General features: G+C 42.8%; 1 protein-coding gene across 1 annotated transcript; it reads left to right on the forward strand.

Moving 5' to 3' along the window:
- Nucleotides 1-719: 719 nt before the first annotated feature.
- Nucleotides 720-16564, forward strand: LOC129839878 (uncharacterized). Its single transcript, XM_055907577.1, has 2 exons — nucleotides 720-6065; nucleotides 12678-16564. Exon 1 carries the CDS (start codon nucleotides 720-722, stop codon nucleotides 2814-2816), a length of 2097 nt encoding a protein of 698 aa, XP_055763552.1. The 3' UTR covers nucleotides 2817-6065; nucleotides 12678-16564.
- Nucleotides 16565-20295: the final 3731 nt, after the last annotated feature.

Genomic DNA, 20295 nt, shown 5'->3' on the forward strand with positions numbered 1-20295 from the left:
GCCGTCCAACATTATGCCCACCATGGTACTGGCCGTCCAACATTATGCCCACCATGGTACTGGCCGTCCAACATTATGCCCACCATGGTACTGGCCGTCCAACATTATGCCCACCGTGGTACTGGCCGTCCAACATTATGCCCACCATGGTACTGGCCGTCCAACATTATGCCCACCGTGGTACTGGCCGTCCAACATTATGCCCACCATGGTACTGGCCGTCCAACATTATGCATGCCCACTATGGTACTGGCCGTCCAACATTATGCCCACCATGGTACTGGCCGTCCAACATTATGCCCACCATGGTACTGGCCGTCCAACATTATGCATGCCCACCGTGGTACTGGCCGTCCAACATTATGCATGCCCACCGTGGTACTGGCCGTCCAACATTATGCATGCCCACCATGGTACTGGCCGTCCAACATTATGCCCACCGTGGTACTGGCCGTCCAACATTATGCCCACCGTGGTACTGGCCGTCCAACATTATGCCCACCATGGTACTGGCCGTCCAACATTATGCCCACCGTGGTACTGGCCGTCCAACATTATGCCCACCATGGTACTGGCCGTCCAACATTATGCATGCCCACCATGGTACTGGCCGTCCAACATTATGCCCACTATGGTACTGGCCGTCCAACATTATGCACGCCCACCATGGTACTGGCCGTCCAACATGATGCCCACCATGGTACTGGCCATCCAACATTATGCCCACCGTGGTACTGGCCGTCCAACATTATGCATGCCCACCATGGTACTGGCCGTCCAACATTATGCCCACCATGGTACTGGCCGTCCAACATTATGCCCACCATGGTACTGGCCGTCCAACATTATGCCCACCATGGTACTGGCCGTCCAACATTATGCCCACCATGGTACTGGCCGTCCAACATTATGCCCACCATGGTACTGGCCGTCCAACATTATGCCCACCATGGTACTGGCCGTCCAACATTATGCCCACCATGGTACTGGCCGTCCAACATTATGCCCACCATGGTACTGGCCGTCCAACATTATGCCCACCATGGTACTGGCCGTCCAACATTATGCTCACCATGGTACTGGCCGTCCAACATTATGCCCACCATGGTACTGGCCGTCCAACATTATGCCCACCATGGTACTGGCCGTCCAACATTATGCCCACTATGGTACTGGCCGTCCAACATTATGCACGCCCACCATGGTACTGGCCGTCCAACATTATGCCCACCATGGTACTGGCCGTCCAACATTATGCCCACCATGGTACTGGCCGTCCAACATTATGCCCACCATGGTACTGGCCGTCCAACATTATGCCCACCATGGTACTGGCCGTCCAACATTATGCCCACCATGGTACTGGCCGTCCAACATTATGCTCACCATGGTACTGGCCGTCCAACATTATGCCCACTATGGTACTGGCCGTCCAACATTATGCCCACCATGGTACTGGCCGTCCAACATTATGCCCACCATGGTACTGGCCGTCCAACATTATGCCCACCGTGGTACTGGCCGTCCAACATTATGCCCACCATGGTACTGGCCGTCCAACATTATGCCCACCATGGTACTGGCCGTCCAACATTATGCACGCCCACCATGGTACTGGCCGTCCAACATTATGCACGCCCACCATGGTACTGGCCGTCCAACATTATGCACGCCCACTATGGTACTGGCCGTCCAACATTATGCCCACCATGGTACTGGCCGTCCAACATTATGCACGCCCACTATGGTACTGGCCGTCCAACATTATGCCCACCATGGTACTGGCCGTCCAACATTATGCCCACTATGGTACTGGCCGTCCAACATTATGCCCACCATGGTACTGGCCGTCCAACATTATGCCCACCATGGTACTGGCCGTCCAACATTATGCTCACCATGGTACTGGCCGTCCAACATTATGCACGCCCACCATGGTACTGGCCGTCCAACATTATGCATGGTACTGGCCGTCCAACATTATGCCCACCATGGTACTGGCCGTCCAACATTATGCCCACTATGGTACTGGCCGTCCAACATTATGCCCACCATGGTACTGGCCGTCCAACATTATGCCCACCATGGTACTGGCCGTCCAACATTATGCCCACCGTGGTACTGGCCGTCCAACATTATGCCCACCATGGTACTGGCCGTCCAACATTATGCCCACCGTGGTACTGGCCGTCCAACATTATGCCCATCATGGTACTGGCCGTCCAACATTATGCCCACCATGGTACTGGCCGTCCAACATTATGCCCACCATGGTACTGGCCGTCCAACATTATGCCCACCATGGTACTGGCCGTCCAACATTATGCCCACTATGGTACTGGCCGTCCAACATTATGCTCACCATGGTACTGGCCGTCCAACATTATGCATGCCCACCATGGTACTGGCCGTCCAACATTATGCCCACCATGGTACTGGCCGTCCAACATTATGCCCACCGTGGTACTGGCCGTCCAACATTATGCCCACCATGGTACTGGCCGTCCAACATTATGCCCACCATGGTACTGGCCGTCCAACATTATGCCCACCGTGGTACTGGCCGTCCAACATTATGCCCACCATGGTACTGGCCGTCCAACATTATGCCCACCATGGTACTGGCCGTCCAACATTATGCCCACCGTGGTACTAGCCGTCCAACATTATGCCCACCATTGTACTGGCCGTCCAACATTATGCCCACCATGGTACTGGCCGTCCAACATTATGTACGCCCACCATGGTACTGGCCGTCCAACATTATGCCCACCGTGGTACTGGCCAGCTGCTATTTGAGAACTCATCTGGTTTAGACATCAAACTCTTATTGCACTTCATACATATATTTTGTTTAACCTTTATTTAACTGGGCAAGTCAGTTAAAAACTAATTTTTATTTACAATGACGGTCTACACCGGCCAAACCCGGACGGCGCTGGGCCAATTGTGCGGAGCCCTATGGGACTCCCAATCACAGCCCGTTGTGATACAACCTGGAGTCAAACCAGGGTGTCTGTAGTGACGCCTCAAGCACTGAGATACAGTGCCTTAGACCGCTGCGTCACTTTGGAGCCGTTGTACAACTGTTTTTAGAGAATATTGTACTGCAAGGTATGCTATATGTGTAAGGTATGCTATATGTGTAGGCTATGCTATATCTATTAGCTATATGTGTAGGCTACGCTATATGTGTAGGCTATGCTCTATGTGTTAGCTATGCTATATGTGTAGGCTATGCTCTATGTGTTAGCTATGCTATATGTGTAGGCTATGCTATATGTATTAGCTATGTGTGTTAGCTATGCTATATGTGTAGTCTATATTGTACTATTGTATATTGTACTGCAAGGTATGCTACATGTGTAGGCTATGCTATATGTGTATGCTATATATGTAGGCTATGCTATATGTATTAGCTATGTGTGTTAGCTATACTATATGTGTAGGCTATGCTATATGTGTTAGCTATGCTATATGTGTAGGCTAAGCTATATGTGTAGGCTATGCTATATGTGTTAGCTATGCTATATCTATTAGCTATATGTGTAGGCTATGCTCTATGTGTTAGCTATGCTCTATGTGTTAGCTATGCTATATGTGTTAGCTATGCTCTATGTGTAGGCTATGCTATATGTGTAGGCTATGCTATATGTTTTAGCTATGTGTATTAGCTATGCTATATGTGTTAGCTATGCTATATGTGTTAGCTATGCTATATGTATTGGCTGATATGCAGCAGTCGTCTTTAAACCTCCATTCTAGGATACATTACACAAACACTTCTTTCTATATACATGTTTTTATTTGGGTTTCTGTGCAAAGTACATGATTGGAATGTTTCTTTAAGCCTGCAGCTCGATACTTGAAATGAGACATATAATAAGGCCAAAACACGATTCAAAAACGCTATTAACTGACATGGATAGGTAGCTAATGAAACACAAATGGACATTTACAGTAACTGGCTATTCAAACTGTAACATTGGCTGGCTTTCAACGGTTTGGCGAGCCCACAATGGTTTGGCGCAACGTGGCCCATCCTGCTCTGCTGAACTGGCACTGGGACCTGTCCTGGATGTTCGCCCATGAGATCCTCCCGGTCAGGGCCGTTATGCATTCCCGAGGCATGGCGAGGACACCCGCGTGCCCCCGACCAGGCCGCGGCCAAGATGAGTCGGTGGGCCACTTGCTTTGGGTGTGCAGAGCCGCTAGGGACCTGTGGAAGGAAGCAGGCCCCCTGATCTCCCCGTGTCTGCCAGCAGGGGAGGACCTAATGCCCCCAGCTCGTGCTGTATGTGGTGGACCGAAGGCCTATTCCACCGAAGGCCTTCACCTCTGGCCCACCCTCATGTGTCTGAAGGAAGCACTGTGGTAGGTAGCAGAACGAGTAGAGACCAGGCAGTGGCCATGGTAGCCACGGAAGCCCTGGGGTGGTACAGAAGAAAGGGGGCCTCGACCCCAGGCGAAGGGTCCCCCACAACACCCATGGCCCCGGCGGCCATGGCCTGACAGCGATGCTCCTAAGGGAGGGATCTCCTCTGGGCCCCGATGGACAGGACGGTAATTGATTCGAAGGAGGCTACTTTGATAAGGACTCACCCCGTTCCTGTACAAAGGACCAAAGACAGCCTGAAAGAAAAAAAATACTTTTTAACATAGTTTTCATGTCTTAAACATGTTTTACCTTGTTAAATCATTTGTACATATGTTAAATGGCTTTTACAGAATTTGATGTTTTTTTTACAAGGACAATTTACTTTTATTTATGGTTGTTTCTATTGTTTTTAAAACATGTCCTTTTTAACAAATGTAATAACACTGTTTTATGTTTTTATGCCGTTTTTCTGTGTATAAAATGATGTGCAAAAATATATGAGCTGTTTTAAAAGAACAATAACATTTTCCCCCCAAAAATAAGAAAATTGGCTAGCTTTCAATACATTGGATAAATGGTGGAGTTCCCTCTTCATACTATCCAGATAATTATTTTAAATTTACTCTAAAACATATTATTATCTAATTTCAGTGTTTGGGAGCTAGATATATCTGTTTCTCTTCATCAGACAGCAGCTCACGTTTTCACAAGAAGCTGTAGTTACATCGTAAATAAAAGCAGGCCATTGGCTGTCTACATCACCAGGGGTATGTACGGGACCTCTGATTGGTTCCAAGTTTAGGAGTTTGGCAAATTAGCCTGAACAGACAGAGTGTTAAAATATACTTTTTATGAGAAAATGTGCAACAATTGAAGGTGACAACAAAAGTTATAGTCATAACAATATTTTACTGTGATATTTTGCCCTCCAATCAGCAAAAAGCAATGTGGGGCTTTTAGGTTATGCTGCTACTGTGACGTATAATCTAGTGGACGGGACGCTTCTTTCAACAGCAGCAACAGTTAGTCAGACACCTCGGTAGCTTGCTAGACAAAATAGACGAACCAATAAAGCTATTTAGTGTATATTAGCTAATGTGTTTTAAACCCACTTCTGTCGTCTAGTTAGTTATCCGATTTAATGGCATATTTACGGTGGTGTTATTAGTCTGCTAGCTGGCTTGTTAAGTTAGCATTAGCCTAGATAGCTAACATCTCCGACCATGAGTTCACTAAGCTACTCTCCTGCTAAAGAAGAGGTCTGCTGGACGGAGAAAGAAGGACTCGTGAAAGAGGAGGAGGACGAGAAGGATGTTACAATACAACAAGAAGTAGAGGGTGAGGCTGTTACAGGGAAAGAAGAAGAGAAAGACGTTACAGTGAAAGAAGAGGGAGACGCGTTTAGAGTGAAAGAGGAGGATGTTACAGTAAAAGAAGAGGAGGAAGAGAAAGAGGAGGATGTTACAGTAAAAGAAGAAAAGAGAGACGTTCAGAGTGAAAGAAGAGGAGGATGCAGTTTTTGGAGTGAAAGAGGAGGAGGGGGAGATGACTGTCACATCGAAAAAGGAAGAGGAGGAAACTGGATATCTGGGCCCGGTTTCCCAAACGCAACTTACGCCGTACAATGGTTCTAATGATGATCTTTGTCGTGAAATGGTTTTGAAAAGCCGTGCCCTGATTAACACTCGTAAGTACTGTCTTAAAAACAGAGGCACAAACTCTGCAGTTGTTGAACTGATGTGTGGTGTTAAAGGGGAAATCTGCAATTGCTACATCCATATTTTAACTTTTAATTGTTTATTTATAGCCATTGATTCTTGAAGAATATAACACATGCCTCATGAGCTTAGTTCAACTGTTTTTACCCATCAGAACCCCAAATAAGCTTTTTCTACTCCAATGTTTAGAAACAATGTAAATCAACACTGTACAGCCTCAACATGGTTAAAACTATAATGTTGGTATCATGGATGGTCACTCCTTGCATCTATAGGTCTGTCTATGAATTTGAGAGTAGTTACATTTCCCCGAGAGGCGCAGCGTTCTAAGGCATCACAGTGCTAGAGGTGTCACTACAGACAGCCTGGTTCGAATCCAGGCTGTATCACAACCGGCTATGGTTGGGAGTCCCATAGGGCGGCGCACAAATGGCCCAGCATCGTCCGGGCTTGGCCGGTGTAGGCCGTCATTGTAAATAATAATTTGTTCTTAACTGACTTGCCTAGTTAAATAAAATCTTCTTATTACCAAAACAGTGGTGGAATGACAGCTTTGTTATTGTTTCAACTGCAGATTGGTTAATTGATGTGTGGCTTTTTTTGAAGCGGTTCGTTTTTAAAAAGTAACAAAATGGCTGCCCTGACACTTGGTTTGGTAAACAGCTGAGGGGTGGGGCTGGAGAAATGTAACCACTCTCAAATTCATAGAGAAAGCTATTGTAGCAACCTTAACCCAAAACCTAGCGACCTCGTCAAGAAGTTCAAACATCATGGCGTAACAGTTATAAGGTGTTGGCTTGACAGTCGCTGGACCCAGGTTTGAGTTCAGCTCAGGGCTACCCCCTGAATTCACTACACTATGAATACAAGGACTGGACATCCATAAGGTCATAATGATAGTTTTGACCAGATTTTGAGGCTATACAGTGTTTGTTTATAAACTGTGGTGTTATACAAGCTTATGTTTTGGTTTCTGGCGGGGTAATAAAGTTGAAACATTTGATGCATTTATAAGTTATATTCTTCAAGAATCAATGGTTATACAGTAAATGGGTCTTTCTATAACTGCCAGTGTAGATTTTCCTTGTGATGTCATAATGATATAATGTCTGCAGGAGGCTGCAGTGACAGTACAAGAAGGAGCGTGTACACTACACCATTTTGGCCCTAATTTTAGCTGTCTCAGACAAGTTTTTGAGATCGGAGACAATCCCCATGTTGTTGCCTACTTGGGGTGTGCGGCCGTCATCGACGGTCGTTTAATGTGACCTGGTCAGTGACACAATCACTCTCTCTCCCACCAATTAGTGCGCAAGGCATGTCCGGGTTTGGCCCGGGGTAGGCCATCATTGTAAATAAGAATTTGTTCTTAACTGACTTGCCTAGTTAAATAAATTAAAACAATTGAAATAAGATGCTTTTCTCAAAATAGAAGTTAAATACATTTTAAATAATCTAAATAATATAAAAGGCATGTCTCTCTCCAGATTCCCTCCCACCAATTGGTGCACATTCATTGTTTCCTAACTTTTTTTTTTTTTTTTTTTACTTTTTTTCACCTTTATTTAACCAGGTAGGCTAGTTGAGAACAAGTTCTCATTTGCAACTGCGACCTGGCCAAGATAAAGCATAGCAGTGTGAACAGACAACAACACAGAGTTACACATGGAGTAAACAATAAACAAGTCAATAACATGGTAGAAAAAAGAGAATCTATATACAATGTGTGCAAAAGGCATGAGGTAGGCAATAAATCGAATAATTACAATTTAGCAGATTAACACTGGAGTGATAAATCATCAGATGATCATGTGCAAGAAGAGATACTGGTGTGCAAAAGTGCAGAAAAGTAAATAAATAAAAGCAGTATGGGGGTGAGGTAGGTAAATTGGGTGGGTAGTTTACAGATGGACTATGTACAGCTGCAGCGATCGGTTAGCTGCTCGGATAGCAGATTTTTAAAGTTGTTGAGGGAGATAAAAGTCTCCAACTTCAGAGATTTTTGCAATTCGTTCCAGTCGCAGGCAGCAGAGAACTGGAAGGAAGGCGTCCAAATGAGGTTTTGGCTTTAGGGATGATCAGTGAGATACACCTGCTGGAGCGCGTGCTACGGGTGGGTGTAGCCATCGTGACCAGTGAACTGAGATAATGCGGCACTTTGCCTAGCATAGCCTTGTAGATGACCTGGAGCCAGTGGGTCTGACGACGAACATGTAGCGAGGGCCAGCCGACTAGGGCATACAGGTCGCAGTGGTGGGTCGTATAAGGTGCTTTAGTAACAAAACGGATGGCACTGTGATAAACTGCATCCAGTTTGCTGAGTAGAGTATTGGAGGCTATTTTGTAGATGACATCGCCGAAGTCGAGGATCGGTAGGATAGTCAGTTTTACTAGGGTAAGTTTGGCGGCGTGAGTGAAGGAGGCTTTGTTCCGGAATAGAAAGCCGACTCTAGATTTGATTTTGGATTGGAGATGTTTGATATGAGTCTGGAAGGAGAGTTTGCAGTCTAGCCAGACACCTAGGTACTTATAGATGTCCACATATTCTAGGTCGGAACCGTCCAGGGTGGTGATGCTAGTCGGGCGTGCGGGTGCAGGCATCGAACGGTTGAAAAGCATGCATTTGGTTTTACTAGCGTTTAAGAGCAGTTGGAGGCCACGGAAGGAGTGTTGTATGGCATTGAAGCTCGTTTGGAGGTTAGATAGCACAGTGTCCAGGGAAGGGCCGGAAGTATACAGAATGGTGTCGTCTGCGTAGAGGTGGATCAGGGAATCGCCCGCAGCAAGAGCAACATCATTGATGTATACAGAGAAAAGTCGGCCCGAGAATTGAACCCTGTGGTACCCCCATAGAGACTGCCAGAGGACCGGACAACATGCCCTCCGATTTGACACACTGAACTCTGTCTGCAAAGTAGTTGGTGAACCAGGCAAGGCAGTCATTAGAAAAACCGAGGCTATTGAGTCTGCCGATAAGAATATGGTGATTGACAGAGTCGAAAGCCTTGGCCAGGTCGATGAAGACGGCTGCACAGTAATGTCTTTTATCGATGGCGGTTATGATATCGTTTAGTACCTTGAGCGTGGCTGAGGTGCACCCGTGACCGGCTCGGAAACCGGATTGCACAGCGGAGAAGGTACGGTGGGATTCGAGATGGTCAGTGATCTGTTTGTTGACTTGGCTTTCGAAGACCTTATCTAGGCAGGGCAGGATGGATATAGGTCTGTAACAGTTTGGGTCCAGGGTGTCTCCCCCTTTGAAGAGGGGGATGACAGCGGCAGCTTTCCAATCCTTGGGGATCTCAGATGATACGAAGGAGAGGTTGAACAGGCTGGTAATAGGGGGTGCGACAATGGCAGCGGACAGTTTCAGAAATAGGGGGCCCAGATTGTCAAGCCCAGCTGATTTGTATGGGTCCAGGTTTTCCAGCTCTTTCAGAACATCTGCTATCTGGATATGGGTAAAGGAGAAGCTGGGGAGGCTTGGGCGAGTAGCAGCGGGGGGGCGGGGCTGTTGGCCAAGGTTGGAGTCGCCAGGTGGAAGGCATGGCCAGCCATTGAGAAATGTTTGTTGAAGTTTTCGATTATCACGGACTTATCAGTGGTGACCGTGTTATCTAGCCTCAGTGCAGTGGGCAGCTGGGAGGAGGTGCTCTTGTTTTCCATGGACTTTACAGTATCCCAGAACTTTTTGGAGTTAGAGCTACAGGATGGTGTGAATTGTTTGCCCTTTGATTGTTAGTGTCTATCAATTCCCTTGATACATAAATCACCAGTTCTACATTTACCACTAGTTCACTCCCTTTCCTTAGATCATATTAGTGTTTTCAGATGTCTTCATGAGAAGATGTTCCGGATGTCTCACTGTCTGACAGAGATCGCTGTACCACTTTCCTCAGATCATATTAGTGTGTTCAGATGTCTTCATGAGAAGATGTTCCGGATGTCTCCCTGTCTGACAGAGATCTCACCGCAGCTTCAAACACATGTTTATGGGGGTTTTGTATTATAAGATTTCAGTGGAGGTACATGAACTCTAAGGGGTTAACCTGTCTCCTCCCCTTCATCTACACTGATTGGACTGGATGTAACAAGTGACATCAATAAGGATCATAACCTTTAACCTCGTCAGTCTGTCATGGAAAGAGCAGCTGTTCATAATGTTTTGTACACTCAGTTTATATAGTCTTCTGTCCCTGTAAGTTCACATGTGGAACTGCATGAAATGTGTTTTAGTTTCCCATCATTTAGAAATGTGATCCCAATGTCCTACATTGTCCTCTTTATTAATAGAAAGACTCATATACAGTATAGTATTAGTTTAAAACTAAAATGGACCAATCCTGGATCGTCCCCTGTATTATCAGCCACTGAAATAGGAGAGACTTTGTCCCCTCTCTGTTTGTCTACTCAACCCCCATGTAGCCCATAGCAACCTGATGACTCAGAGTCATGTCATAAACAAGTACAACGGTCACCGTGGGGGAAAATAACTGATGTTCACCATCTGGGACCATTCAACAGTCTAGATTTACCAGGTTATTACTGCTAAATAAACTGTTCACCATCTAGGACCATTCAACAGTCTAGATTTACCAGGTTATTACTTCTAAATAAACTGTTCACCATCTGGGACCATTCAACAGTCTAGATTTACCAGGTTATTACTTCTAAATAAACTGTTCACCATCTGGGACCATTCAACAGTCTAGATTTACCAGGCTATTACTTCTAAATAAACTGTTCACCGTCTGGGACCATTCAACAGTCTAGATTTACCAGGTTATTACTTCTAAATAAACTGTTCACCATCTGGGACCATTCAACAGCCTAGATTTACCAGGTTGTTACTTCTCAATAAACTGTTCACCATCTGGGACCATTCAACAGTCTAGATTTACCAGGTTATTACTTCTAAATAAACTGTTCACCATCTGGGACCATTCAACAGTCTAGATTTACCAGGTTATTACTGCTAAATAAACTATTCACCATCTTGGACCATTCAACAGTCTAGATTGACCAGGTTATTACTTCTAAATAAACTGTTCACCATCTGGGACCATTCAACAGTCTAGATTTACCAGGTTATTACTTCTAAATAAACTGTTCACCATCTGGGACCATTCAACAGTCTAGATTTACCAGGTTATTACTTCTAAATAAACTGTTCACCATCTGGGACCATTCAACAGTCTAGATTTACCAGGTTATTACTTCTAAATAAACTGTTCACCATCTGGGACCATTCAACAGTCTAGATTTACCAGGTTATTACTTCTAAATAAACTGTTCACCATCTGGGACCATTCAACAGCCTAGATTTACCAGGTTGTTACTTCTCAATAAACTGTTCACCATCTGGGACCATTCAACAGTCTAGATTTACCAGGCTATTACTTCTAAGTAATCTGTTCACCATCTGGGACCATTCAACAGTCTAGATTTACCAGGTTATTACTTCTAAATAAACTGTTCACCATCTGGGACCATTCAACAGTCTAGATTTACCAGGTTATTACTTCTAAATAAACTGTTCACCATCTAGGACCATTCAACAGTCTAGATTTACCAGGTTATTACTTCTAAATAAACTGTTCACCATCTGGGACCATTCAACAGTCTACATTTACCAGGTTATTACTTCTAAGTAATCTGTTCACCATCTGGGACCATTCAACAGTCTAGATTTACCAGGTTATTACTGCTAAATAAACTGTTCACCATCTGGGACCATTCAACAGTCTAGATTTACCAGGTTATTACTTCTAAATATACTGTTCACCATCTGGGACCATTCAACTTCAACAGTCTAGATTTACCAGGTTATTACTTCTAAATAAACTGTTCACCATCTGGGACCATTCAACAGTCTAGATTTACCAGGTTATTACTGCTAAATAAACTGTTCACCATCTGGGACCATTCAACAGTCTAGATTTACCAGGTTGTTACTTTTTAGGGTTCTCATAGGCTCACAATTGTTGTTTTGATTGTTGCTTGAACAGTCGCTAAGATAATATTTGGTTCTGATAGTTGCAAAATACCTGTTTTGGATGCAGCAGTTGTTATCTTGAATGTTTTGGATGCAGCAGTTGTTAGCTTGAATGCTAAATGCTCACTGACAAGCTGGTAGCAAAGCTAGCCACAGAACATTTTACTGGTTGAAGTGTTTTTTAAGTATAAAGCAGTTGATGTGAGACGATTGCAAACATTTTTGCTCCATGCAGATTTACAACATCCTTATCAAACGGTTTCTGTATTAGCAGGGACGAGTTTCTGCAACTAAATTGTGAATCGCCCTCGTGCGGCAATTTTAGAAAACAAAGAAAGGGGACTATATTCTAACCTAGAGTCATCAATGTTAAAGTGAAAAAAATAAGACTAAATATGACTGTTGTTGATCACTGACTGTTATTTTAAGACAATTGTCAAATAAGTTTGTAAAACCATTTAAACATTCATTACAGATGTAAATTGTTGTACAATGTCATGGGAATCACCTTTTAGCTAAAAATAAACAGTGGATTTCTGCTGTTGTGGGCCTTTAACCATCTGTCTGACATTCATATTTCACACAGGAGAGAGCGGTGACTATTGTGGATCCTCTGGGGAGCCTCAACAACATCATGAAGCTGATGAAGCAGGCAAGAATCTCTCCACATCAGAACAGCTCAAGAAACACCAACGGAAACCCACAGGGAAGAATTCTCACCACTGCTCTGACTGTGGGAAGAGTTACTCAAGATTAGATTCACTAAAAATACACCAGAGAATTCACACAGGCGATACAGCTCACTGCTCTGACTGTGGGAAGAGATTCACCACTATAGCAAACCTTAAAATACATCAGAGAATCCATACAGGAGAGAAACCTTATAGCTGTGATCAATGTAGGAAGAGTTTTACTCACTCAAGCTGCCTGAAGGTACATCAGAGAACACACACTGGAGAGAAACCTTATAGCTGTGATCAATGTGAGAAGAGATTTGTTACATCTAGCAGTCTGACTATACACCAGAGAACACACACAGGAGAGAAACCTTTTGGCTGTGATCAATGTGGGAAGAGATTTGTTTCATCTAGCCGCCTGACTATACACCAGAGAACACACACAGGGGAGAAATCTTTTAGTTGCTCTGACTGTGGGAAGACCTTTTCAAAATTATATACATTACAATTACACCAGACAATTCACACTGGAGAGAAACTTTATAGCTGTAATCAATGTAGGAAGAGTTTTAATCGCTCAAGCTTGCTGAAGGTACATCAGAGAACACACACAGGAGAGAAATCTTTTATAGCTGTGATCAATGTGGAAGGAAATGTGTTACATCTAGCAATCTGACTAGACACCAGAGAAACAAATCTTATAGCTGTGATCAATGTGGGAAGAGATACTCTGGTAAAATATCTCTGATTAAACATCAGAAAAGACATACATGAAGGAGTTGTTTCATGATATCAATTAAATAATGTCACAATGTACAATGTTTTAACATTGTAGTAGGAGTATTTTAATAATGTCACAATATAGAATGTTTTAACATTGTAGTAGGAGTATTTTAATGATGTCACAATATAGAACCCTAAACGTTTGTCCCCTGTTCTATTGATTTCAACATGATATGGATATTAGCCTCAGGGGGGAAATCCAGGCTCTGAAATGGAAGAGTACTATTTATGTGATATAACATAAAACAGTGTTCCATTACACTTACCGTGTTGGCGACCCACATGAATCAAAATGGAACACTTCAAAATGTAGCTAGTTGTTTTATACAAATTGTCCTCTAACCAGTGATGTACACATTATTCCCAGATTCCATGTGGGAATGACAAATAAGTGTTCAAATTAAACTTTATTTGTCACATGCGCCGAATACAACAAGTGTAGACTTTACCGTGAAATGTTTACTTTACAAGCCCTTAACCAACAGTGCCGTTCAAGAATAAAATATTTACCAAGTAGACTAAAATACAAAGTAACACAATGAGAATAACAATAACGAGGCTATGTACAGGGGGCACCGGTACCGAGTCAGTGTGCGGGGGTACAGGCTAGTTGAGGTAATACATGTAGGTGGGGGCGAAGTGACTATGCATAGATAACAAACAACGAGTAGCAGCAGTGAACAAAAGGGGGGGAACAATGTAAATTGTCCGGTGGCGATTTTATGAATTGTTCAGCAGTCTTATGGCTTGGGGGTAGAAGCTGTTGAGGAGCCTTTTGGTCCTAGACTTTGTCCTCCGGTACCGCTTGCCGTGCGGTAGCAAAGACAACAGTCTATAACTTGGGTGACTGGAGACTCTGACAATTTTATGGGCTTTCCTCTGACACCACCTATTATATAGGGGCTGGATGGCAGGAAGCTTGGCCACAGTGATGTACTCGGCCGTTCAAACTACCCTCTGTAGCGCCTTACGGTCAGATGCCGAGCAGTTGCCATACCAGGCAGTGATGCAACCGGTCAGGATGCTCTCGATGGTGCAGCTGTAGAACCTTTTGAGGATCTGGGGTACCATGCCAAATCTTTTCAGTCTCATGAGGGGGAAAAGGTTTTGTCATGCCCTCTTCACAACTGTCTTGGTATGTTTGGACCATTCTAGTTTGTTGGTGATGTGGACACCAAGGAACTTGAAACTCTCGACCCGCTCCACTACAGCCCCGTCGATGTTAATGGGGGCCTGTTCGGCCGCCTTTTCCTGTAGTCCACAATCAGCTCCTTTGTCTTGCTCACATTGAGGGAGAGGTTGTTGTCCTGGCACCACACGGCCTGTTCTCTGACCTCCCTGTAGGCCGTCTCATCGTTGTCGGTGATCAGGCCTACCACTGTTGTGTCATCAGCAAACTTAATGTTGGTGTTGGAGTCGTGTTTGGCCATGCAGTCGTGGGTGAACAGGAAATACAGGAGGGGACTGTCAGGAAGTCCAGGATCCAGTTGCAGAGGGAGGTGTTTAGTCCCAGAGTCCTTAGCTTAGTGATGAGGTTTGTGGGCAATATGGTGTTGAATGCTGAGCTGTAGTCAATGAACATGATTCTCACATAGGTGTTAGTTTTGTCCAGGTGAGAAAGGGCAGTGTGGAGTGTGATTGAGATTGCATCATCTGTGGATCTGTTGGGGCGGTCTGTGAATTGGAGTGGGTCTAGGGTGTCCGGGTGGATGTTGTTGATGTGAGCCATGACCAGCCTTTCAAAGCACTTCATGGCTTGCGTTTCTCTTCAGTTTGGGGACCCCTAAATTTAAATGCATTACTCCAAAATGTAGCTGACTGTCTTCTGCAGGTTATCTTTTACCTCACTGGTTAGAGGACATCTCCCATTTCCATGTGTTTTTTTAGTTGTGTTAGTTTCAACAGCAGGTACAACCTGATTTTCCCCCTAATCGATATCAGTGATTTTGGATATTACATCCTATTCTTACTATTCATCCTATTCATCCTATTTTAATCAATGTCATTTCCTTAGAATGCGCACTAGTCTTTCAGTTTGTTATTCTTTAGTATTTTATCCTCTTATGTTTGTTGTGTAGTAAATATGAAAGTTTTTATTTTCATAGTGTTTATTAGTTTTCCTTGTGAAGCGCATTGTGTTGCATCTATGTCTGAAATGTGCTGTATAAATAAAGCTTGATTTGATCATATTGCAAAAACAAATTAACCCAATGACTGATGACTGACCAATCAACAGACTCTTGCAAAACCAATGAACAAATATGTGCAAAAGCAAAACATATCTTAGTATGAAAACGTATAATTTCAATATATCTCCCACTATGTCAAAATTGTGCTTGTGTGGCATGTAAGTTTAGTATCTCTTTTTAACCAATCAAGTACATTGTTTTTGAAAATGAACAATTTTGAAATCAACAATACGTCAAAGGATTCAACTACTGAAAACTGAAACAAACAAATGGATCAAACAGATCAATCCCACTTTTCCAGCCTGCTGAAGCTGGTGGAGTGGTAAACACCACCCCCGGCTCTACCAGGGGCTTGAGGTGGTCTCCCACAGCTCTGCTGGTGGAGTGGTAAACACCATCCCCGGCTCTACCGGGGGCTTGAGGCTGTCTCCCACAGCTCTGCTTATGTCATATTCTGTGGCCTTGCCGTTCCATTTCTTGACTGATATTTAGGGATATTATACTGAAAAATATATAAACGCAACATGTTTCATATAACAATAATAATAAAAGACCCAGAAAATTTTCAATTTTCAACAACAAAAAACGTATTTCTCTCTAATTTTGTGAAAATATTTGTTTACATCCATGTTAGTGAGCATTAATAATCCATCCAGCTGACAGGTGTGGCATATCAAGAAGCTGATTAAACAGCATGATCATTATTATCACTTTTTTGGTTACTACATGATTCCATATGTGTTATTTCATAGTTTTTATGTCTTCACTATTATTCTACAATGTACAAAATACTTTTTTTAAATAAAGAAAAACCCTGGAATGAGTAGGTGTGTCCAAACTTTTGACTGGTACTGTATATATATGTATTGTTACATGTAGGAGCAGTATAGAGCTAGGTGCTTATTTTGATACTATCTGTTTGACTGAATGAATATGAAATAGTCTTAAATGTAAAAAAGACTCATTTAACAGCTAGCTCTGCTCCACAGCAATATCAGTTCCCATTGGCTGTAGTGACCATAACATTGTGGTAATAAAGTAATTTATAAGAGATGTTACAAAATGTTTTCTCAGGACGTTTTGTTGAAGATGTGAAACATGGATGTTGGTCTGATGTGTATCAGGAAGTGGAAGTCCATCATGGATGTTGGTCTGATGTGGAACAGGAAGTGGAAGTCCATCATGGATGTTGGTCTGATGTGTATCAGGAAGTGGAAGTCCATCATGGATGTTGGTCTGATGTGTATCAGGAAGTGGAAGTCCAACATGGATGTTGATCTGATGTGGAACAGGAAGTGGAAGTCCATCATGGATGTTGGTCTGATGTGTATCAGGAAGTGGAAGTCCATCATGGATGTTGGTCTGATGTGTATCAGGAAGTGGAAGTCCAACATGGATGTTGGTCTGATGTGTATCAGGAAGTGGAAGTCCAACATGGATGTTGATCTGATGTGTATCAGGAAGTGGAAGTCCAACATGGATGTTGATCTGATGTGTATCAGGAAGTGGATATAGAAGCAGCACTGGAAGAATTTGTACAATTATTCTAATCAATTGTTGCACCTGTTATTAAGAAACTAACTGTTAGAGCCCCCTAGATTGATGATGAATTGAACAAATGGTATGATGTAGGCCGTCATTGCAAATAGTAATTAGTCTTTAATTGACTTGCCTAGTTAAATTAAGGTTAACTAAATTAAAATAAAATAAAATGATGCAAAAGAGTTGACAAACAAGTCAAGCTCCTCAGCTAATTGGTTAACATACTGTCAATTTAGAAATGTTGTGGCTGAACTTAAAAAGAACAATAAATGATACCAAACCAAGTTACATGATATTACCAAACCAAGATAAATTAAACACAACGGGGAAATACTTTGGAGTACCTTAAAACCTCTCTGGGATATGTGGGACAGTAGCGTCCCACTTGGCCAATAGCCAGGGAAAATGTAGAGCGCCAAATTAAAAAGAATGATAGAAAATCAAACTTTCATTAAATCACACATGTAAGATACCAAATTAAAGCTACACTCGTTGTGAATCCAGCTACCATGTCAGATTTCAAAAAGGCTTTTCGGCGAAAGCATAAGATGCTATTATCTGATGATAGCACAACAGTAAACAAAGAGAGTGTAGCATATTTCAACACTGCAGGCACGACACAAAACGCAGAAATAAAATATAAATCATGCCTTACCTTTGACGAGATTCTTTTGTTGGCACTCCAATATGTCCCATAAACATCACAAATGGTCTTTTTGTCCGATTAATTCCGTCCATATATATCCAAATTGTCCATTTATTTGGCGCGTTTGATCCAGAAAAAAACAGCTTCCCGTTTGCTCAACGTCACTACAAAATATCTCAAAAATGACCTCTAAACTTTGCCAAAACATTTCAAACTACTTTTGTAATACAACTTAAGGTATTTGTAAACGTTAATAATCGATCAAATTGAAGACGGGTCTATCTGTTTTCAATACAGGAGATAAACAAACTAACGCTACTTTTCTAGTCTTGCGCAACTCTCAAACAGTACACATGACGTTACACTGTTTCCAGGTACCTTTACTTCTTCATTGCACAAAGGAATAACCTCAACCTATTTCCAAAGACTGGTGACATCCAGTGGAAGCGGTAGGAACTGAAAACAGGGTGATTAGAAATCCAGTATTCCAATGAAAACTCATTAAACAGACAGTGACCTAAAAAAATTAAAATAATTAATGGTTAGTCCTCGGGGTTTTGCCTGCTACATAAGTTCTGTTATACTTACAGACATGATTCAAACAGTTTTAGAAACTTCCGAGTGTTTTCTATCCAAATCTACTAATAATATGCATATCTTATATTCTGGGGATGAGTAGAAGGAAGTTGAAATTGGGCACGCTATTTATTAAAAAGTGAAAATGCTGCCCCCTATCCTAGAGAAGTTTTAAATGTTTTCATGGGCAGAAAACCCAGTTAATCTCCAGCATTCATTAAAGTTGATGGGTCGTTTATAACAAATATTGCCAATCATTTAAATTACTATTTCACTTCTAAAGTGCAAAAAAAGCTCTAAAGTGAAATGACAACATTGAACAGCGAACTATCATATTTTTTTGTATAAAAAGATAAAATAGTGAAAGAGAAGGTTTGCTGTTTTGAATTTGGTCAAGTTAGCTTGGGAGAGGTGTACAGTGGCTTGCGAAAGTATTCCTCCCCGTGGCATTTTTCCTATTTTGTTGCCTTATAACCTGAAATTAAAATTGATATTTTTTTGGGGGGGGGGGGGGTTGTATCATTTGATTTACACAACATGCCTACCACTTTGAAGATGAAAATATTTTTTATTATGAAACAAACAAGAAATAAGACAAAGAAACTGAAAACCTGAGCGTGCATAACTATTCACCCCCCCTAAGTCAATACTTTGTAGAGCCACCTTTTGCAGCAAGTCTCTTGGGATATGTCTCTATAAGCTTGGCACATCTAGCCACTGGGAATTTTGCCCATTCTTCAAGGCAAAACTACTCCAGCTCCTCCTTGGATGGGTTCCGCTGGTGTACAGCAATCTTTAAGTCATACCACAGATTCTCAATTGGATTGAGGTCTGGGCTTTGACTACGCCATTCCAAGACATTTAAATGTTTCCCCCTAAACCACTCGAGTGTTGCTTTAGCAGTATGCTTAGGGTCATTGTCCTGCTGGAAGGTGAACCTCCATCCCAGTCTCAAATCTCTGGAAGACTGAAACAGGTTTCTCTCAAGAATTTACCTGTATTTAGCATCATCCATCATTCCTTCAATTCTGACTAGTTTCCCAGTCCCTGCCGATGAAAAACATCCCCACAGCATGATGCTGCCACCACCATGCTTCACTGTGGGGATGGTGTTCTCGGGCTGACGAGAGGTGTTGGGTCTGTGCCAGACATAGCGTTTTCCTTGATGGCCAAAAAGCTCACTTTTAGTCTCATCTGACCAGAGTACCTTTTTCCATATGTTTGGGGAGTCTCCCACATGCCTTTTGGCAAACACCGAACCATGTTTGCTTATTTTTTTCTTTAAGTAATGGAAAGAATATGGCACCACAACAAACCTGCCATAGCAAATTCATAGCAAATGGGCTTAATACATATGCACGCACCACTTTTCAGTTTTTAATTCTTTTGCATTTTTTGCATTTTTGGAAACAAGTTATTTTTTTCATTTCACCAACATGAAATCCAAATAAAAATCCATTTAAATTACAGATTGTAATGCAACAAAATAGGAAAAACACCAAGGGGATGAATACTTTTGCAAGGCACTGTATATAATCAAGATTATGCTACGAACTGGACATTAAAACAGAGTATCTTATGTTTCACCAAGTCGTGGCTGAACGACGACACGGATAATATAGAGCTGGCAGGCTTTTCCGCATCGGCAGGACAGAGAAGCTATGTCTGGTAAGACAAGGGTGGGGGTGTGTGTATAGTTGTAAACAACAACTATACATGTGTGTATAGTTGTAAACAACAGCTGGTGCACAAAATCTAATATTTAGGAAGTCTCAAGGTTTTGCTCGCCTG

This window comes from Salvelinus fontinalis, chromosome 40 (assembly GCF_029448725.1).
Source record: "Salvelinus fontinalis isolate EN_2023a chromosome 40, ASM2944872v1, whole genome shotgun sequence".
NCBI lineage: Eukaryota > Metazoa > Chordata > Actinopteri > Salmoniformes > Salmonidae > Salvelinus > Salvelinus fontinalis.